The sequence below is a fragment of the Solenopsis invicta genome, chromosome 4 (genome assembly GCF_016802725.1).
Source record: "Solenopsis invicta isolate M01_SB chromosome 4, UNIL_Sinv_3.0, whole genome shotgun sequence".
Classification (NCBI taxonomy): domain Eukaryota; kingdom Metazoa; phylum Arthropoda; class Insecta; order Hymenoptera; family Formicidae; genus Solenopsis; species Solenopsis invicta.
This window is the reverse complement of record NC_052667.1, coordinates 14,807,340-14,830,716: the sequence shown is the minus strand read 5'-3', so window position 1 is coordinate 14,830,716 and position 23,377 is coordinate 14,807,340. Positions and strand designations below refer to the sequence as shown.

The 23,377-nt window shown below is 42.3% G+C and overlaps 1 protein-coding gene across 6 annotated transcripts in view; it reads left to right on the top strand.

The window, feature by feature from the left end:
• LOC105199534 overlaps window positions 1–17,964 on the top strand; it is a 147,546-nt gene extending 129,582 nt beyond the window's left edge. For 2 of the 6 annotated variants that reach the window (XM_039448472.1, XM_039448475.1), the window contains one exon: window positions 16,538–17,964. In XM_039448472.1, coding sequence (XP_039304406.1) covers window positions 16,538–16,633 — 96 coding nt within the window. In that variant the 3' untranslated portion in view covers window positions 16,634–17,964. Of the gene's footprint in view, window positions 1–8,504; window positions 8,589–9,643; window positions 10,146–11,147; window positions 11,500–16,537 lie in introns of all 6 variants that reach the window. The other 4 variants (XR_005574614.1, XR_005574615.1, XR_005574613.1 and 1 more) reach the window with 4 other exon arrangements.
• Window positions 17,965–23,377: the final 5,413 nt, after the last annotated feature.

Below are 23,377 nucleotides of genomic sequence, written 5' to 3'. Positions count from 1 at the left end.
TCGCCACTCGGCAAGCACGGCTTCACCGCTCGCCAGCAGCATTCCGCCGAGCGAGCGGGAAAAGAGCCGCCACGCGCGATGAGCGTGATGCGCCCGACCAGCCGCGATCCCGAACAGGTGGATTTAGGGTTAGGCTTAGAATTAGAATTAGAATTGGAATTAGAATGTATCTTGATTTAGGATTTGAGTTAGAGTTTGAATTTAGAGTGGATTTTCGAATTAGAATTAAGATTGGAGTTAGAGTGACGCTTGGGTTAACGCGAACTAGTAGCTCAGGGGAACTCAGTTGCTACAATTGCGACACGGAACCGTCCTGACTACACTAGCCCTGATCTCTACTGTCGAGTTCGAACTGCACTGCGTCGCAGGCTACATCTCTATTTATACGATTTTTGAGACAAAGCTCTGAAAAAAGTGCGACAAGTCGGTACCCTTAGTGGGGGTTTCTGCTGATGCAACCACCACTCAGATTTCTTAAATGAGAAAACTCAAGTTCAAGTGCCGTGCGAGCGGACTTCTCCGCTGCGACCATCCGGCACTGAGAAATGTCAGGGAAATGTCAGTTCACGATTTTATGACTTTAACGGTCGCGCAACAGATTTCTCTGTCGCGGTGTCTTTCAAGTGCCGTGCGAGCGGACTTCTCCGCCGCGACCATCCGGCGCTGGAAAATGTTGGATTGAGATTTTATTACTTTTCGAGTGTCGTAGGCGCAGTTTTCCTCTAGCAACCTTCCGTCACTGGAAAATGTTAAATATGATTTTACGACTTACTGGCCGTGCGTGCAGATCGCTCTGCCGCGACTATCCGGCGCTGGGAAATGTTAAATAGACATTAGTCTATGATTTTTATGACTTACTGGCCGTGCGTGCAGATCATTCTGTCGCGACTATCCGGCGCTGGAAAATGTTAAGAACAGGATGCGACCTGACAGTTAGATTTGTTAGCGAATGCCGGTTTGCCCGTCTGTTTTATACCGGTGTCGAAAAAATTTATACTCGCAACGTCGCGGACGTGACAGCGTATTGATTGCTTACAGACTATTGAATTCGCGATATTTACGTAGGCAGCTATATACAAGGCTCGATGCGTGCGAGCGGTGCGGTATCTTTATCTCGGTTGCGCTCGGCTATTCTTAGCTTCGTGTTTACCTTGCCGGCGCGCGCTGCGGTGGGCGCAAGCCGGGCCGTCGCCTAGACGGCTTGACGCCGTTTTCTCGGAACCGGCCGGTTGCTTACGCGAAGTCGCGGCAGGTGGATTCCACGGGAATTTCCTTGGTAGGAAGATCTGGAGGGTGGCAAAAAAAAACCTTCGGGCCGGCGGCGGTTATCCCGAGAGTTCTTGGTAGAGGCGAAGATATCTCCATCCCCTGGGTGACGACCGTCGTCGGGGACTGTCGGTGGGTGGGTGGATGACTGTCAAGTCTTCTCGACCGAGGCAGAGTTCCCTTGATCCCGTGTGTGTGTCAGCCCAGGAAAAGGACCAGAGGGCTGATCGAGATCTCTCGATCGTGGCGGAGTTCCCTTTACCACATTGGCGAGCTCTAGGAAAGATCGGGCTTGTCAAGATCACTCGGCGGTAGCAGAGCTTGCTCTACCGCTGTTTCTTCGGTCTCGGTACCAGATCGGGAACAGGAAAGATTGCTTTCTCTGAGAGGCTGCCCCCTTATATACCCGGATCTTGGAGAGTCGGGGTTGTTCGGGTGGAGTTCGGTTCTTCTCGGTTCGCACCATCCCCGCTTTCGAGATCGACTCGGCGGCGGGTATCATGCTCTCGCTTGCACGTTTGCTCGCATTTGCTCCAACGTCACGCGAGCGTGATTTACGGCGCGTGCGCGCGGAGTTGGCGCGGTGACAGCGCGTGCGTGCGTTTGAACGCGCTGTGTATGAGGCGTCTATTGACGTGTAGCGCCTATTTGCCTGTCCGGTGGTTGTTCGACCGGACAGGGGACTGTTCATCGGCCCTACAGGGAACGATGCGGGTGCATATTGTTACAGAGTGATACTGAACTTCTCATTGATGCGTATCTTTCTAACCCTTCTTTTACCTATCTCAATCCGTTAGTTCCATCACTATACTTTTTTGTCTTTTTTTTTAGATAGATAGATAAATAAATATTTATTATTCCTCTTGAGATTATAATCTTTTACAAATCAAATACAAAATATAACACTTATCCTTATTTTTTACTTTACTCTTAACTTAAATCTATAACGCATGCCCTACACGCACACCCGGGATTTCCGCTTCCATCGCAAGCCATTTTATTATTTCAATTCCTGATTTTTTTATCATTTATTTATCATTTTCCCGAGACTTCTCATTTTCTCTTTTCATGCATACACACTCTTTCTCATCCCTCTCTTTTACTCTCTCTCTCTTTTTGCACCCTTTCCTCCTGACTTCTCTTCCCCTCTTCTTTCATCGCTTCCCCCTTTCTAAATACTCCCATTTTTTTCATCCACTCCTCTTCCTCTCCGTTCTCCCCCAGCATATAACATATAAAACAACATATAAAAGCAACGTATTTAAATTTTCAAATTGTTTAATTTAAAATTTAATTGGAAATAATATTATCAGTATTTTAAAATTCTAGTTTTTAAAATAATTAATCATAGAAGAATACTAGTGTTAAATTTAAACAATTTAAAAATTTAGATACCTTCCCTTTATACAGGGTTGGGCAGAGGAACCTGACACATTTTAATAACCACTTGCGCGGCCGCTATTAATCGGAAGAGGTTGAAACTCCGGGAGAATAAACTAGACACTTGAAGGTTTTTTTTGTTTATTTACCAAAAATTATATCGGCTATTCCCCACTCTGCAACTCCACACCAAACAGTCACGCGTTCGGAATGTAACGGCTCCTCGACTATCTGCTGAGGGTTCTCCGTAGCATAATAATGACAGTTTTGTTTGTTTACTGTCTTGTTCAAATAAATGAGCTTCGTCGCTAATCATTAAAAACTTACGGTCAATTTCTTCGTTGTCCAACAACTCCTTCATTTTTTCTGCGAATCTTAATCGAGCTGCATAGTCGGTATATTTCAATTCCTGGGTTATGAGAATTTTGTAGGGATGAAAATTCATCGCTTTCAACATTCTGCTAAACGATCGACGAGACATTCCGAGAGCTTGAGCATGTTTACCGGCAGAACGGCGTGGACTTCGTTGCAAAGAGGTGCGAACGCGTGTCTCATTTTCAGGGGTTCTTACCGTTCTTGGTTGCCCTGGAGGCTTTTGTTTCGTGGCTGTGGCTGTTTGTCGGAAGTTTTTGACCCAAAGATTCACAGAATTACGAGAGGGAACCGGATCTCGTGGACGAAGAGAATATTCAATACGAAAATCGCGAATTGCTTGAACGTAGGACTGAGTTATGAAAAAACGCTCGCAAACGAACGCGCGTTGTTGCGGCGGCCACTTCTCCATACTGGAACTGTACTGATATGTAAACATAAACCTTCAACCATCTATTTTTCGCTCCCGGAGTTACAGCGCCCTCTTTTCACTTGGAGGGGAATAACGATTTTTTAAAATGTGTCAGGTTTTTCTGCCCAACCCTGTATGTTATCCATTTCAAATAACTTAAACATTATTATTATTACCTATTTATTATTTTAAATATTATTACTTGAATTCAAATTTCCTTCAAATTAAATTTAAATTAATGTTTAGAAAGTGATATTAAATTGAATTTTCTATTTTAGAAATTTGCATACTATATCAATATCACCAAGATAAATAAATACACTTATTAAAAAATAAAAAAAAATATTGCACCCATCTAAGAGCGAACCCGGATCTTACGATTGTGAAGCAAGCACCTAACGCATGGAGCCAACCGCATTAGTTGGGAGAACAGTTACCGGGAAGGCTCATATGGCGCCCCGCGATATGGCCAATTTTCACAAATTTATTATTTCGAAACTAAGGCCTATTCGATCAAAAGCTGGGAGACGTAAACTTTTTTTTCTCTCTAAAATAACTAAAAAAATTGGAATTGAAATCTCAGGGTGACTCACCTGATTCTCTCCTTGTAAGTCATTTTTTGATCTGAGCCTTCTGTTCCATGCTATATGATGTTAAAGTTAACGAATGAGTGCCCGTCTATAGAAAGAAAGCAGTGACGTACAATAGACGGGCGGAGCGGAACTGACAAACTACGCGGCGGGAGAACAACGATGAGCAGCAAAACGGCTGTAATCAAAAACACACACACACTCTCTCTCTCTCTTTTTCTCTCTCTCTCTCTCTCTTTTTCTCTCTCTCTCCCCCTCTCTCTACTTTGTTTAAAAAAAACCTTAAAGATCCTAAAGTGCATAAAATAAACGTTTCAGTGTTATTGTAATTTATCAATTCAACGTGAATTAATTATTTATTTCCTTATAATTATAATAAATGTTCGAAGTGTGCTCCTTCTACTTCGATACACGTTCATGCTTTTTTCTGTACATTTTGCGTAGCTCTTCGAACTTGAACATTACTAATTCCCTCAATAGTGCGGAATACTAATTTTGTCATCTCGTCAGCTGTCTCGATGTTGGTGTGTATAAATATTTTTTCTTTTATTGCTCCCCAAAGAAAAAAATCACACGGATTGTAATCCGGAGATCGAGCAGGCCACGGAATTATGGAGTTATTTATTATAATTATAAGGAAATAAATAATTAATTTACGTTGAATTGATAATTACAATAACACCGTTTATTTTAGTTATGCACTTTAGGATCTTTAAGGTTTTTTTTAAACAAGGTAGAGAAAGGAGGGGAGAGAGAGCGGAGGGAGGGAGGAGAGAGAGAGGGGGGGGAGAGAGCGAGAGGGGAGGGGGGGAGAGAGAGTGTGTGTGTGTGTTTTTGATTACAGTCGTTTCGCTGCTCATCGTTGTTCTCTCGCCGCGTAGTTTGTCAGCTCCGCTCCGCCCGTCTATTGTCCGTCACTGCTTTCTTTCTATAGACGGGCGCTCATTCGCTAACGTTGACATAATATAGCATGGAACAGAAGGCTCAAATCAAAAAATGACTTAGATCTTTTCGACTTGGATTCGTGTCCTCTAACTCATGGTATACTCTAGGTCCCTTTGTTTTGTTACACCTTGTATATACGCTTATCTCTGCATCGCTGCTATTGTTATGATTATTAGACTGTTCCTATGCTGTATACAAATTTGTCAGATGTTAGAATGCTTTTGCTGTTAATTTCTTCTGTTATTTTGCTTAGTTTTTTGCTGTATCCTGTTAATTCTGCGGGGTCTCTTATAATTTTTAGTTTTAGTTTAGATTTTGGGATTGCGGTTATTTTATTTTTGTTTTGCGTTAGTGTTAGATTAATTTCCGGGAGGAGTGCCTCTATTGTTCGCGTGCTTATTTCGTTTTTTGTTAATATTATTATATCGTTTGTCGTGAATTTATTAGGAGTATAAATAAGTTTCCGCCGTTTCACAAAAAATGGAGCCACTAGTATGTTATGGTTAAAATTGTCTGTTGTAAAACGTTATATCGTAAGATTGGACATCTGGCAACAACAAAACCTTAAAATATTAGCGATTTTGTATCAGCATCATATATCTTTTTTCATGCAAAAATGTCGAGTTTTGAGCCGAATAAGCGTCATTTGCGGGAGCTTTTCATTTACTTCTTTAATTTGAAGAAATCTGCAGCCGAGGCGCATTGATTGCTTGTAGAAGCATATGGTGAGGCTGCCTTAAGTGAGAGAAGTTGCCGTGAGTGGTTTCACAAGTTTAAGAACGGTGAATTTGACGTCGAAGACAAAGAACGTAGCGGAAGGCCGAAAGTGTACGAAGACGCGGAATTGGAAACATTATTAGATAAAGATTCGTGCCAAACGCAAGAAGCACTTGCACTTACATTAGGAGTGACTCAACTAGCAATTTCACATCGCTTAAAATCATTGGAAATGATTCAAAAACAAGGAAATTGGGTTCCATATGAAACCGAGAAACGTTGAACGCCAATTTTTCACATGTGAAATGCTACTTGCCAGGCATAAACGAAAGGGTTTTTTGCATCGTATAGTCACTGGTGATGAAAAATGGATCCACTACAATAACCCAAAGAAGAAGAAATCATGGGGACCACCTGGCCATGCTTCAACATCGACAGTCAAGCCGAACATTCATGGAAAAAAGCTCATGTTGTGTATTTGGTGGGATCAGCTTGGTGTCATGTATTATGAGTTGCTCAAACCGAATGAAACCATTACTGAGGCTCTCTACCGAACACGATGAGATTGAGCCGAGTACTCAAGGAAAAACGTGCCCACTACTACTCCAGACACGACAAAGTTATTCTTCTGCATGATAATGCTCGTCCACATGTTGCGGCGCCGGTCAAAACCTACCTGGAAACACTCAATTGGGAAGTTTTACCCCACCCGCCGTATTCACCAGACATTGCTCCTTCTGATTTCTACCTGTTTCGATCGATGGCGCATGGCCTGTCTGAGCAACACTTCACATCATATGAAGATACAAAAAATTGGGTCGATTTGTGGATAGCTTCAAAAGATGAAGCATTCTTCCGACGCGGTATCCGTATGCTGCCAGAAAGATGGGAAAAAGTAGTGGCTAGCGATGGACAATACTTCGAATAAAACATTAGGTACCGTTCTTTCACAATAAATGCGCAATTTTTTATAAAAAACGGCGGAAACTTATTTATACTCCTAATAATTTAACTCATCTATAATTATTCATCCGCATTTAGCAAACCAAGGTCGAGCGACGTTACTAAATTTTCCGCTGAATCTCTACATTCTCTAACTGTATAACCTTATGTCGACTATAAGTCGACTTATCCAAGTCAGGCTTTCAGAGTTGACTGCAAATTAACTTTGCATAGACGTCTGTAGATATCCTTCAAATGTTGACTCTAAGACGTCTAGAAAAAGGTATGTGGTCCCGTGGTGATGTGTGCATCATAGTATTGTTGAAAAACATGAATATTCATATCAATAGATGAAATAAGTCCATATATAAAGAAACCTCGATCTACATCCCAATAAACAAACAATATTTTTTAATTGTTTTTTTTAATAAAAATTGTTTAAATTTAATTTAATTATTGTATTATATTGCTATATATTTTTTAACTGCGTTCTTATTTAAACAAATAACAAAAAAGTTATTCCAGATGCTATTCTGCATTTGCGAAATTAGTAAAAAAACTAAAATTTTATATTTGTTTATATAAATACTGTGTTTTAATTATTCATATTTTATTCCTTTGATAACGTATATTGACCTGATCTACCAGTTATATATACATATCAGCATAAAGTGTTCACAAGTCATCAGTTCGCAGCGATCACAAAGGTCAAGCAACGTTCACCGGAGTCGCGACTTGGATGGGTGAACCGCTTGGAAATTTCCGAAAAAAAATTCCTGAAATTTTTCTTTGCGAAAAATGTTTTTTAAAATGTTACAAAAATATTGTTTTGTTGGAATTATATGGTGTAATAATATTTATGTGAATATTTTGGAAAAATCCATAACATTGCAATGTTGCTGGGATGTCTTAATGTAATATTTCGAAAAGCGGACGTCTTAATGTTGCTGCAATCTTCCAGCAATGTTGCAACAATATTTTGCAATCAATATGCAGTATTACAATGTATCAATGAAATCATTCTGCAATGTACTTGCAATCTCTTTGTGCTGTATGAGCTACGGGAACATTGTTAATCATATCAAAATTCGGTAAGTTTAATAAACTACTTGAATCAACATGGTGTTCAGGTTGTTCTTTATTTTGGAATGAAGTATCGGTTCTTTGAGTGTAATCAGTTTCAATGAAATACATTACATTATTGTACATATCTCGTGTCATTGTGCATTTGGACACGAATAATACCCGGAATGACTTTTAGTAGCTAGAACAAGTGATTTCGCTAGTGTATTACAGATTAACATTAAAGATTTGAAATTACAACAAATCGAGTTAATTATAATTCCATTGGATGATAAGTGAATACATTAATAAAATCGGATAAAAACTCATGTGGATTTAATTTATCGCAGCCATGGAAGAGAGTTACTAAAAACACTTTTCCCTTTAGAACTGACACAGATTTTAATGAACATAATATTGGCCAAAAAGTACTGTTCGTACGTTTGTATGTAGGAAGCCCATCAATATTTACAGCCAGATTTATATTTTGGTTAGCATGAATTTTTATCTTATGTTTAATTAGAAGTGTATTCAATGAACTTTCCGTTCCAAAATAATAGAATAAATCCGAGTTTATCTCTTTTACGTATAATAAACGAGGTGTTTTTAGAAGGATTTGTTCTAGGATTCTTTGGCAAAACATTCTTTAATGAAGGTAACATACGCAAAACACCAAACAATTTTCTTGTAGACGACAAATTGATGGTTTTACTAATTGCTAAGGCAAATTTAAAAGTCTCTTCGATCATTTTAGAATGATGAAATATTTGTTGTGTGTTGCTGAAAACTAATATTCTTATGTTTCTCACATGTTGAAGACGCTGTTATAAGTTCGTAAAGAAGAAGAGGGTATTATGGCTACTGTCGACAATATGGCTACCTCTATTATTTCCGTTGATTAGGTAACGTATTCTTATAGAGTTATTCGTTTAGTAGCCCGCCGTTTTTTTAGTGATGTTAATATATCAATATATAAGGACTTATAATTGTTATAAGGCATTTTTACTCTTGAGCACTTCTAAACTTTTTCAAGGTACACTTTTAACCTTTAATTACATACACTTCCTTATTCTTCTTAAACTTAAATGTGTTATCATACGAAGGTACCTACACTCGAGTGTTCTTTTGTTACTTAACTTTTTATTTGGCCGTATACATTTCGAGTTATACAAAGTTAAAACAATAACATGGAATTTTGTTAATATGATTTTTTAAGCGAAATTTTTATATCAAAATATTTCTTCGATAAATCAAAAGTCATTCTAAAGAGCGGTGTTTAGAAACATTAGAAACATTTACTTGTTGTTTAATGTTAAATAGGGATAAAATGATATTTTTAATGAAATTTCTAATGGTATTTCTAAAGCTTCTGAACGCAGGAAAATTCTAAATTAGAAAAATTCAAAACAATAGAAAATTAAAAATATGTAATTTTGTAACAAGGTACTGTTTTTTTTAAACTAAATTAATTTTTTTAAATTATTTTTATGGATAGTCATATTACAACCACTTGTTTTCTTCCACTGATTATCCAAGACATTAGATTTTTATAAATCATGACTTAAATAATAAATATTTCATTACTTTGAGTCTAGAGTCTGTCAAACAATACTCTGACAAATGTAATTGTTCAAGTTTTAACAGAAAATATCAATTATAAACAAAGTTATTCAACAAATGAAAATGGGTGCCATATAACCCTCTTTTCTTCTACTCATCTCTTTCCGCAAAGTCAAAATTTATTAAATCATTTGAAAGGTTATTTTTGTTAGAATCATGGTGTAAAGTATCGCTAGAATTAATCAACGAAGGACTATTTTTATTTCGGCACGCGCTCTTCGCGATGGAAAGAAGAAGCAGGAAGGCTAAGTATTATATTTCACTGTCACACTAAACTTTATTTGTCTACAAGTATTTACAATATTCATGTATTAACACAGTGCGTCTATTGTTTCAGGTGCTAGGAGCAAGCGACTCCTTGACTCGCAAAAGTTATCGAGACACGTGCACAGTATGCAACTAAGCTCGAGCAGGCACCTTTTGAGAAACAAGCGGCCCGCGTAAATTTGGCGCTTATATAGTATCGGTGCCTCTGGATCCCTCTAGAAGCTTCGAGAAGCTTCTCGAACGCTTTCGCTTTTCCGGAGCGGAAGTGAGCCTGCAAAGATGAGATGAATCCAGAAGCACAGACGTTAAAAACCTCGTTTTTGATTTAATTGATTTCTCGCTCCCCGATCGCCTTGCATAGGTAAATCGCGGGCTTCGAATTTGGTTTTACCGATGTGATTTGCTCACGCGCGCAAAATATCGACGCTCGCGATCGATTCGAGTGCGTGTTGACACATATCAATTGTGTGTACCAGCATCGCGCTTCGTATTTGCTGCTTGATTGAACGCGAGACGAGTGTGATGTTTGAACGAGGCTTTCGGTGCCTTGTGACTTACAAGGGGAGGACCAGGTGAGAGACCCTGGGATTTTGATCCCAATTTTTTTAACTATTCTGGAGACGAAAAAAAAGTCTACGTCTCCTGGCGTTTCATTGAATAGGTCTTAGTTTCGAAATAATAAATTTGTGAAAATTGGCCATACCGCGGCGCACCATATGAGCCTTCCCGGTAACTGTTCTCGCAACCAGTGCAGTCGGCTCAATGCGTTAGGTGCTTGCTTCACAATTGTAAGACCTGGGTTCGCTCCCAGATGTGTGCAATATTTTTTTTTTATTTTTAATAAATTTATTTATCTTGATGATATTAATATAGTATGCAAATTTCTAAAATAGAAAATTTAATTTAATATCATTTTCTAAACTTCAATTTAAATTTAATTTGAAGGGAATTTGAATTCAAATAACATTTTAAATAATAAATAGGTAATAATAATAATAATAATAATAAGTTATTTGACATGGATAACATATAAAGGCAACGTATCTAAATTTTCAGTGTATGTACACGCGCTGCGGCGAATTCAGACCGTCGCGCCGTGAAAATTTAAACAACGACGCGTCATCTGTCTCGCTGCGCGCTCTTGCCTACGAGCTAGGCGCAATGGCGCGGCGTCATCGCACATTAGCTCATACGTTTTATTTTATAATTCAATAATTATAGCGAATATCGCAAAATGGTATAAAACTTTTTTGTCCCTTTTTATCTTCTTTAAGTTGTCAAAGCAGTAAGTTTCCTAGTTTCCGGACACCTTGTATACCGCTGAAACAATTTGTTCCGCTCTTGATTTGAATCAGTAAAAATTTTACTGATTCTATCAGTGAGCTCACATTTCACTGTTGAATCAAAAGATGTGATATTCTCATTCACCAATTATTTAATGAAAATCTTGTACTTCCTGCATTAAAAATATATTGTCCATGCTTTTAATTATTGTGCTCAATGTAGATAAATTTTTACATCAACTGTTTGTTATGCAGCAAACAGTAACCCTTTTTTTCTTTCTTTTTTTAAAGTTAGGAAACGCCTTTATGGGTTTCTGCGCTTGTCGGGACAGGAGGATGCGGGGTATGTGGGAATCATAAACCTAAATTAAGCCGGTATATTTACTAAAACCCAACTGTTTCCGGTGTCTGGGCTCGGAACGGATCACGAGATCGGGCTAGCATGCACCGCGTCCGTCCTAACCCAAACGAGTCTCCGCTCGAGAGCAGATTCCCCTCCGGAAGTTAGCAGCCGACAAACAGTCAGCCGTCCTAATCGGGATGCGGTTTTGCGACGCTTCCGACTCCCAGCCTTCGGCGTCCTGCACCCCAAGCCCCCAAAAGGTCGACCAAGCAACTACCTCGACGCCGAACACCTCTGGAGGTATACCACCTCGTGTGCTCTTACATCTCAGCGAGAAGACGGGAGTAAAAGAGCACTTCCTCCGCCCCCATTATGCTTGTTGGCGCAGGAATATTCTGCGCCCACGACCTCCCTTGCGTTGTCTCTTGGGGGAGAGCCCCCGAGTTCTCCTCTTTTCTTTGCTCCGCAGCCTCTTTCTGCAACAATACTGTGTTGCAAAAAGAGGCTACGGCGTTCCATGCCTCGGGGCTCTCTAACATCCTTCCCACAACCGCGGGGAAGGAGAGGTCGTCTTCCACCAACAAACAGTAACTTTTTTTTTGATACGATGAGGAAAATGCTCATGGCACACCAGGCTAACTAGACCTGGTAGTGTTGGACTCGGGTCGGAACGGTGAAAACACAGCCACATAGTTTTAGCAATCGGTTTTGTACTCCCCGTTTCAACTAAAAACCTTAACGAGCCATCTCGCCCCGGCTAAGGAAGACCCCGGCTGACAATACGCCATTACTTCGGTAGCCTTCTCCCAAGGGCGGAGAGTGAGTCTCTCGACGCGCTAATTTGTCAGGTTGGGAGAGGAGCCGGCGGCAAGGGCGGTGAGCCGAGATACGTCAGTTGCCGCCTGTCCACCCTGGGGTAGCGTTGTGCAAACACCAACACCCCCTCCCCCCCCGCGCTCCTTTAGGGCCAAAGGCGAGCGCCGAACCTACCTGTTGCGCGTCAACCCCCTGCCCAAGGTCCCAGTGGTCCAGAGAGACCGTCCAGGCGTACCTCCTATTCACAAGTGGCCGATCCGCCGGATGAGCGGAGACCCACACCCATCAGGTGCCCCATAGTCGGGGTTCTTACCCCCTGAGCATCTCCGAACGCAGGATCAGTTGGGAGCAAGGCCCAGGAGCGTAGGGGGGGGGGGCCAGGGGTCACCTCGCGGTCCTATTTTCTCAATGGATAGGCGACCCTGGGGGAGGAAACGTCAACGCCTCCTCCTCCCGGGGTCTAGACGACAACTTGTCAGGGATGCTCGAGTGAAATCCCACTTGCGGAAGAGGGAGAGGTTCGAGCATCATCTTCGCCTGGGGAAGGTTTGAGGCACTCGTACTGCCGAGGTCCTTGCATCTCTTCTTGCTCGGCAGACTCGCCCGAAGCCCAGAAGCTCCGGACAAGTCCGACGACAGCTCGATCACTTCGGTGATGAAGGCCTCACAGACAAAGGCTTCCGTGACGGGAGGGGTTTCCTCCATGTCTATATCGGCCACCGACATCCCCCTCCTCCACGGCCTGAACGCCGGGCGGAATGGAAGGCGGCAGGGATAGAGGCCGATCGTTTTCTAAATCTTTTCCCTTCTGCGAAGGAGGGGGAGCTCTTTCCCCGAACGAACAGACGGGGGAATCCGCGCGCACTTTTACCGCCGGGGCGGTGGCCGTGCGTTTTGCCCTTGCTGGGACATTCCGGGCAGAACGGCTTATTTGCACACTTTGCCTGGGTGTATTCCCCTCCCCCCCCGCATTTAAACCAGCACCGAACTCTGTCCACGTCGCCAGGGCACCGATGCTGCGTGTGGCCTTGAGCCAGACAGAGGAAACATCGCTGTGGAGGCGCCTTGAGCATCTCCATGCGAGCCGCCACCCAGCCCAGGGCTAATCTACTTGTTTGGGCGATCCTCGCGGCCGCGTCGATCGGGCACTGCACAATGACAAAGCCCACCCCCCGCCGGTTCCGCGCCACCCGTCCCACTCGGAGGTCCGCCACGAAGCACCCCCCGGAGAGGGGGTCGGCAACCGCCGTGGCCACCTTCTCCGGGAAAATTGATTCATCAAACCCGGAGATGTGGATTCCCACCCTACGCACAGGGCATAAAATCCGCACATCCGGGCCCCCCGCAACGCGCCACGTCTGCAAGGCCAGTTGTTCCGCGACTGGTCTGCTATCCTCGCCGGGGACCTTCAACAGGAGGCCCACGGTCTGGGCTTGACGGACCCGTAGCCCAGGACCTTCCTACGGCACAATATCTTCGAGGATGATGGCTTCCCTGGCCCGCCGCATTATCACTGCGTTAAGGCGTCATCTTTTGTCACCGTCACCAGCACCACTATTGACTTGGGAATGCGCTTTTTGATTTTCCTCGACGCGAGGGTTTTGCTTTGCGGCAGGATCTCCTTCTTCCTTTTCCCCGTTTTTTCGTTTTGTTGGGCTTGGTAGCCGGATTGGCGCCGGATGTCGCCACCCCCGATGGCTGAGCCCCGCCCTTCCTATGTAACGGGGAAAACACTCCTATCCACTCGGAGGGGGTTATCGGAAAGGGGAGAACGCCCTTTGGCCTATCCCCCTGTCCACCTTCCTCCTTTTTCTAGTGTCGACGACTTTGACCCAGCTCCGATTGCTCGAAGGGGCATCGGGGCCGGGCGCGGCTGCCGGCTCGGTGAAAGGCGCGAGAGGCTTCTCCCGCGGAGCCCCCGTACCCCCCTTTCCTTTTTATTCTTTCTTGTTCCTGGCGCCGATGGGAACGGCGACCGAAACAGCCCTCGTCTCCACCTGCGCCAAGCGCCTCTCCAGCCTCTCCATGGTCGCCGCCAGTTGCTTCAGCCTCCCCAGCTCGCTCTTCGAAAGGAGAAGAGCCGGGGGCGGAAGCGACCGCCGATGGCGGCGGAGGGGGAGGAGACGTTCTCCCCGCCGTCAGCTGTGAGGCAGCCGCGGACAAGGAGGGCCCGTTTTAAAGCATGGGGGCGCGCTTTGCGACCCCCAGCTGTTCCCTTAATTTGGCGATCTTGGCCCGGAGAGAGCGAATCTCCTACTCCCGGGCCGCGGCCGTAGTGTCTTCCTCTCCATCATCCTGCCAGAGATGGCCCATGGCGCGGTACGCCAGCGTCATGAGCGGCTCCCGAGATGATTGTTCAGCTTGATGCGTCCCGATAAGTCGCCTTTCAGCGGGCAACCCGTGAACGGTTTGACTCGTGCGCCCTTGACCTCCCGAATCCAATGGCTAAACCGGCCAGATCGGTAGTTGTGCTCCGGGAGATTACCCCCAGTTGCCGATCGATGTACCGGCGTTGATCCGGCGTGAAGAGGGTCGGGGGGATCCTGATGCGCTGCCGGGGCCTCGCATCACTAGCCCCCATTCCCTCTCCCTCTAACTCCGAGCTCCGAATAATATTAGTTCGGAGTCGACGAGTTTTAAATTGTTCCAAGAAAACCCCATGGAGCGGGTCCTCAGTGTTTGCCCCATTGGACAATGAGGAAGGGGACTTGAAGGGTCTGCTCCCGTCCAGACGAGGGCGGCCACGGGCACGCCTGCGTCTAACGTGAGCCGGGAGGTCGGATTCGTCACCCGGAACATGTGGAATCCAGACACGGCCCTCGGGTTCGTCTAAATCGATGACCGGCTCCAAGGGGGTTCCCGGTCTCCTTCTCTTCCTCCCGTCGATCCATCTCCATGAGCTCGACGTAAAGCTGGGAAAGATCCTGCCGCCTCGGAGGAGGCGGGTCGCTAAGGTCCTCTTTACCCGAACCTTCCCCACGAATGCGGATCGTCGCCGATTCTCCGCCGACACGTGGCGGCGTTGGGTACACCACCATCTAAAAAAATTGAGTCCCCGTTGACCTGGTTGCACTACTATCCTGCCGACCGTCGCCCGTCTTGCGACGACCGTCGACCAGCAGGACTGTGTCCCCCTCGTCTGTCAGGGCAGAGGGCTTGGCTTTGAAAGCCGGTTCAACGCTACGGGAGAGCCTTCCCGCTAAGGGAGACATTCCCCTCACCACAGGAGGAGGAGAAGACCTTCTCCGCCGATGTGACGTTGATAAGGCTCCACGAGCCAGAGCTGGAGGAGCCACATCAAGGCATCGTCGCCATCCACATTCAACGATACCATAATTAACGCTGTTAGGCTTTGGACTTTGAGTCTACCCGATAAATTGGGAATGACCGGCCCATCCGCCTAGCGCGCGGACAAAAACGAACATTAATTACCACATTAGCTGGTGAGGCGTGTGGGCACCTCGCACGACCGCCCGTCGTGAGATAACGACAAGGGGGCACCCGGACATTAGTCTTCCCCTGCCGGCCCGGGGGTATCCGACTCCCCTGCGCGGTAACCTATCACTGCCGTTGTCCATAAAATTCGTATGTGTGGTATTGTTTTACGAGGGGAACCCCACCCTGAGGGATACTGCGGTGTCCGGGGACCGCCAGCTCGAAATGACTCTAATGGACAACACATACATTGCACGCGCCGACCAGGGAAGAACATAAAACAAAATCTACTTGCACGCGATTAAGCGCACACCCGGGATGACCCACGATCGACGCGCGCCTGACAATGGACTGCGGCCGGGCGGCTGGGGCCCCTTATCCCCGCAGGCACCCAGAAAGATTTCCTGAGTCAAGGCCTTGGCGATAACTACCCCCCCCCCTTTCCCTTCCCCCTCACGACGACATCGTCAGGGACATCCCTGCGCTAACAAAGAACATCCCCGAAAAAAGACGTTAGTTGCACCGGAATACGGGTTGCTCCTAGGCCCGAAGGCCCGGTGTCGATGTTGTCGAACTAGCTGGGGTCATCGACAATCAGCGGGTCAACACGCGGGATTTAACTACAAAGCAGAGAGTCTCCCTGAGATTCGGCAAGGAGAAGGCGATCCGACTCCCCCGCCACGACAAACACTGTACATTGGACAAAACACATACCACCGTGGCGTCTGAGGCGCAAAACGCGGCACCCAGACACCGCCACTTTGATTTTTTTATAGAGGTTAACTCCTCGCGGCCCGGGCGGTGAAGCCAAGGCCCCCGATCCATTCCACGCGGTAAAACGAGGAATGGATTGCGGTGTGTCAACTCGGGCATCAGGGTCGTTGAATTCCCTGCATCTGGAGACTTCTGGAGAGCCCCCAAACCCCGTAATCGGAAACTGCAGGATTGCCAAATCCTGTATACAAACTCGATCCACTGTCTTTAGAGGCCCCAGATCGACTTTGTATTCCTACGGGAAACAATCAGTAACCTAACCTTGTAACCGCCGGAAATTGACCGTGCCTCACCCCGATTTATAATCTTACAGAAAAACCCAGGAGAAACTCGAGCAAACCTTGCAGAGCCAATCACGGGTAGGTACGAGCATGGTGTCACCCAGCCAAGTACGAATGACCACCAATAGTGACGACGAAATCCTGATAACACCAATTAGAGCGTCTACGTCCAGGATAATCATTAAGCTAAGGGAAAAGTCACCGGCGCAGCGGCGGCAGACGACAAGTGACATCGTACGATCGCCGAAAAACACGTAGGCGATAAATAAATTGAGCGTTATGTTTATTTTTTATCTTTCATTAATTTTTGATTCATGTTGCTATTTTAACGTCGATTAAGCAGGCGAACCGGCAACCTGTCACTTAGAGTCACGACACTCTATCAAAATTATTACGCGCGAGACGCGGATTAAAAGTATACTTTACTTTTGTTTAATTGTTTAATTTAAATTCTATTTCACTTTAAATTTAGTTTATTTCAATTAATAATTTTTATTCGTTTAATTTAAATTCTATTTCACTTTATTATTATTACGAGTCAATTAGTTTAAGTCCGAGTATGAATGGACAGCAAGTGTGCAGGAATGCGTGCGACTCATAGAAAACTTGAGCAGGAAGATGCAAGAGTGGCAGCCCCACAAACTTCCAATGTAAAGATTATCATATAGTGTGCGCGCGAGAATCGGACGGCAGACTGGCAAACTGCCAATGTAAAGATTATCATAAAGTGCGCGCGCGAGAGTTACCATAAGCCGTGGGCGTTGAATAAGCGTGAACGTATCTCCCTGGCCTTGTCTCAGATGCGCGAGGCTCCATTCGACGGGGCGGCGGATCAACGCAATGGACGTGCCAATGGCAGAGCCAATTCAACGCGCGATCGGTCCGCGCGTTCCCACCACTGGATTCCACGTAGGCATCGCACCCCGAGCTGTTCGGGGAGAGACTAGCGATAGTCAGTCGGTTTCCAGAAGCCGAAGCAATACTCTAGCGAGAGGAAAGTTGCGCGTGAGAACAGGAGGTTCTCAAAGATTCCGAAGAATCTCGCGACGGTGGACGAATCGAGAATAACGATGTAACGGGACAATTCCGTTTATCCGTACGCAAATGTTACGTCACACTTTAATGTGATTAGTGTTATTATTTTAAATTTAAACATTTATTCAAATTTTCGATTTTATTAAATTTTCTACCTACAACGTCTGCGGACGATCCAGTCGTGCGGTATTTTAGTTTTCGTGATTAACCGCGTGTGAGAGACTCGCGAGCGGACAAGTATAATTCGCGTGCCGCGAGTAACGCGTGACAACGCGTTTATGATATTGTTGTATGTTTACGGGCGTGTATGCTCGAACACGTGAGTGTGCGCGATCTAAACAATTGTACGGAACATTCTCGAAACGCGAAGCACACGTTGTACAACATTTTTTTAAAATAAACTTTGTTAAATGTTAATCTCAAACGTGCGTGTGGTTATTTACGAGAGTTACCCATCCCTTTGCGAGATGAGCGTAATTCGCTTATAAGTCGGGCGTTGGGATAACCACAACCTGAACGAGACCACGAGAAGACGAGCAAGCAGACGTTGGCGTTCTATGAACAACGGACACGGGTATAAGATGCAGGGCGAGACAACGCGTTCCTTGGTAAGTAGCAGTGCGCGCCTTGTGTAGAATCTTTCTTGTTTTCTCGATCAAAAACGAGTGATGACTGAATTGCAACCGGAATATTTCCGGTTGCCGGCAATATTTCCAGCCGTGATCCGTAATACTCGTGACTAGACCTGTGCGCCATTTTATTTTATACAGGCGGCGGCGTTTGAAGTAAAATAGTTTGGCGGCGGCGAATTTGTCAACAATTTTCTTTTTCAGCGGCGGCGGAATCGGCGGATAATAATTTATTGGCGGCGGCGGCAAATGGTAGCGTCAATATATAGTGTGTCAGGTAACTACCGCCCCTGGTTTCGTGGATTGATAGATCAAGTAAAACTGAGCAGAAAAGTCCTTTACCATTTTTTAATATTTGCCATAGTTAACGAAATAAAAATTAATAAAGTCTGCAAATAAGCGCGTATCATCGCGCGCAAAAACCGCCCACCGGTCGCTGAGACGTAGGCAGCCGGGACAGCCTTCTCCCTCCTTGCCACGCCGCTCGCAGGCCGCAGCTACTGCTGCTTTTCCCTTCTCACCGCACCGCGTCGCGCCTACAGCCGCGACTGCCTACGTCTCGGCGACCGGCGGGCGGTCCTTGCGCGCGGTGATACGTGCTTATTCGCAGACTTTATTAATTTTTATTTCGTTAACTATGGCAAATATTAAAAAATGGTAAAGGACTTTTCTGCTCAGTTTTACTTAATCTATCAATCCACGAAACCAGGGGCAGTAGTTGCCTGACACCCTGTATATTTTTTTAAAATAAATGAATTAAACTCTAAAATAATTAAATAAACAAACTTATATTTGAAAGATATATTTGAAAATTATCAAAAAACAAAAATATTCCTTGTATTTTATATTATTCTCTTTAGTTTTATTTAACTTTTACATTTTGAAAATTTGCAATTATTTTAATTGTTTATCATGTTCAATAATGTTATAAATTATATAATAAATTTCACATAGTTATTTTAAATCCCTCTAATAGAAAATAAACATAAATTTTAATTTTTATTAAGTATAGATAATTTAAATAAATAAATACAATAGCAAACAGTACATATAGTTATACGTATGTATAATTGTACGTATAATTATATGTATGTATATAATACATATAATAATAAAATACATATAATAAGATTATAAAAATGAAACACAATATTTATTTTTAGAATATACTCGCTAACTTATTTCTTTGTGAAAAAATAAAATAACAATTTTAAAATAATTATAATCATCAGATGTAACAAAAATAAAATATCATTTTCTTTAACCATTTCGTGTGCATCATCACATTTAATGTTATATATTAAACTATCCATATCGGTATATATAATTTTACATTTCTCATAAAACAACGACGCCGTGTATTTACAATGAAACTCATACAAACATGTCTTTGATATCGAGGATACACATACCCACATAGATTGGTTTGTCAAATTTTACTTCAAGAAAATTTGGCATAGCGATCATTGCCTCCGCGCCGTATCTGCCTTTTCATTTTTTCACGAGTTGTACATTGACGAGATTGCGCACGTTCTCCATGATTTTGCCAAATACCGCGTTGTTCATTAATTTGTATAAATTTTTTTTTTAAATTGTTTTGGCGCCTGTTTTGAAATCTGTATTTAACTAAATGTAATCGCGAAACCATGGAGATTGCACAAACTGTGCAATGTATTTTGTTACTCGAAGGTCATGACAAGTACACTGCTGCAGGTTACGATTAATGCGTATGGCATTACTTTGTGAATCAACCTTTAGAGTGCGTTCTCTTATAACATTAGATTGGCAACTTTTTTTGAATCCTGTTGTAAACAGTTAGCTATAACAAAGATTAATTATAATAAAGTTTCAGTTACTTAGAACATCTGTGTTTTAGTACAATACATAACATAATTTTGGTGACGAGTAAGGAAAGAATCCACATAATAACTAACCAAAACAAATTAAATAGGAACGCGGGTTGAACTATAAATGGAGGTTGAGATGGCACTGATCGGGAACATAGAATCATTCAATTCTAAGGAAACGGAGATAACTGTGTATCTAGAACGCTTGGAGATGTTATTTCAATGCAATAATGTTGAGAATACAAAAAAAGTATCATTACTTTTGACTCTAATAGGAGGAGAAGCTTATGGAACAATTAAACATCTTTTGGCAACCGACATTGCCAAGCAGTAAATCGTTCATGGAATTAAAGACTGTATTAGTGACTCATTATAGTCTCAAGAGATTAGTTATAGTAGAAAGATTCAAATTTTATTCAGCAAATCCAGAAGAGAACGAAGATATAAAATCGTTCTTAGCTAGACTGAAGAGCTTGACACAATATTGTGAATTTGGAGAATTCTTAGAGGAGGCGTTACAAGATCGATTGGTTTGTGGAGTTTGTTCAAAAAGGATTAAACGCAAATTATTAACAGAGAAAAATTTATCGTTCGAACGGGCAGTCCAGATTGCCGTTGGTATGGAAATAGCCGAGGGTCAAATCAAAATTATAGGATTGGAGCCTGGAGCAGTACACAAGATTATTTTTTAAAGAGGCAACAAAAACAAAAAATCAAGTAGAGGTACTCTACAAATTAAATCGTCACCTAACCAATTCAGTAACAGTTATAAGGCTAATCGCCCAACATTTAACTAAAACAAAAGTTATAAGAGATGTATTAAATGGCATCCGGAAAATGTTAGCTGTCCAGCTATTAATTGGGAATGCTACTCTTGTCATTAGAAAGGTCATATAGCGAAATCAATTCTATGCAAGAATAAAGTCCATGAGTTGTCTACAAAAGAAGACGAGGATGAGCAGAAGGCCGTTGATGAAGATACGTTAGAGTTAGATTGGATACAAAAAGAAGACAGAGAATATCGGGTAAATACATTAACCAAATGTAAGGACACTGAAAGTTTAAAGATTAATTTTCCGGTAGTAGATAAATATTTATTAATAGAAGTAGATTCAGGAGCCTGTAGATCGGTAATACATGTAAAAGATTATAAAGAATTTTTTAAGGATTTAGAGTTAGAACCAGTCAATTTTAGATTAAAAGTAGTTATAGGAGAAAATGTAACAATCGTAAGACAAATCATTGTACGTATCATATTATAAGAAACAACTTATGTTGCCTTTGGTAGTTTTACATAGCAAAAATAGATTTATGCCTTTACTAGGTAGAAATTGGTTGAATATTTTTAATCCCGAGTAGAGAAATATCATAGATACAAATATTACTATTAAAACTCAGGATATTAACTTGTTAACCAGTAATAAACTTACAAAACATAACTCGTTACAGGTAAAAGAAAATACTAAAATTAAGAATATAATAACACAAATTAAAAGAAAGTATGCAAAAGTATTTAAGGAAGAACCAAATGCACACATAAATAAGTTTAAAGCGGAAATTACATTAAAAGAAAATGTCAGTCCGATATTTCATAGAGTGTATGAAATGCCTTATGCCTTAAAATCAAAAGTCAAAGAAGAGATAGCAGAAATGGTTAAATCTGGTATTTTAACAAAGGTAACACATAGTGATTAGGCAAGCACGGTAGTAGTAGTGCCAAAGAAAAATAGTTCAGATATCCGGATTTGTGTAGATTTAAAAAAAACACTAAATCGAATCATAGATAGAGATCACTGTGTGTTGTCTTTGCCAGAAGATATATTTGCGTGTCTGAGTGGTAGTATGACTTTCTGCGTGTTGAACCTAAAAGGAGCGTATCAACAATTATTAATAAAAGAAAATTCCAAAAAACTGTTTACAATAAATACACATTTAGGATTATTTAGATTTAATCGTTTGACATATGGAGTGAGTGCACCTCCTGGAATTTTTCAGTAGTGCATGGAAACGATATTTGCGGGTATTTCAAATGCTAAATGCTATCTAGATGATATTTTAATTTATGGTTCCTTGATCAAATGTTATAATCATGTACAACAGATACTGGAGCGTTTAAGTGAGTATAATGTAAAAGTAAACGAATCAAAGTGTAAGTTCTTTAAAGAAAGCGTAGAGTTTTTAGGTCACAGAATTGATGCACATGGAATTCACCCTTCAGATAACATTGAGTACATAAAAAAAGCACCTTTACCTCAAAATCTTACTCAACTAAAGTCGTATCTGGTATCTTAAACTATTATGAAAAATTTATACCTATGTTTTCGACGGTACTTAAACCATTCTATGACTTGTGTGGAAATTCAAAAATAAAGTTTCAGTGGTCCAAAGAATGTGAGCGAGTATTTCAAAACAGTAAGAAATTGCTTACAGATAGTAACGTACTCATACATTTTAATCCAAAATTACCAATTGTTGTAACTTGTGATGCGAGTGGAGTGGATATGGTGTAGGAGCCGTGTTAAGTCATAAGATAGATGGAGATTTAAGACCTGTTTTGTTTGCGTCCAGTACATTGTCGAAAGTCGAGCAGCGATACTCTAACATTGAAAGAGAAAGTCTAGCACTTATATTTTCATTAAGAAAATTTCATAAATATTTCATAAATATTTGTATGGTAAAAAATTTACGTTAATAACTGACCACCAACCATTACAGTCTATTTTCGAAAAAAATAAAAGCATACTAGTTACAGCCGCAGCTCAAATTACACGTTGGGCATTACAAATGAGAATACAAACAAGGGAAGTTAATAGCAAATGCAGATGGTTTGTCTAGATTACCAGTGGAAGAGAAGACCGGAATTTCAAAATCTTTGAATTTGTTTAGTTTAGTTAATGAACTTCTTTTTAATGCAAACGATATTGTTTACTTTACAAAGAAAGACATAATTTTAACTAAAGTATTAGAATTAACACTGAAAGGATGGTCAAACACTATTAAGAATAAAAATGAACTAGAACCGTATTTTAAGAGAAGACATGAGTTATCGGTAGAGGACAATTGTCTCTTAGTAGGTAGTAAAGTAATTATTCCAAAGACACTATAAAAGGAAATATTACAGCTGTTTCACGAACAACATCTAGGTATAGTCCAAACAAAAATGTTAATGAGAGCTTACTGTTGGTGGCCAAGTACGAAGATATCGAGCGGTTTATAGGTAATTGTGGGGTTTGCCAACAAACGCAAAATTTTACAAATAAGGGACCGTCCATATATTACGTAAGCATAATTGGGGGAGGGAGAGGTCAGGCAAATTCTGACAAATACTGACAAGGGGGGAGGGGGGGTCATACACATTCTT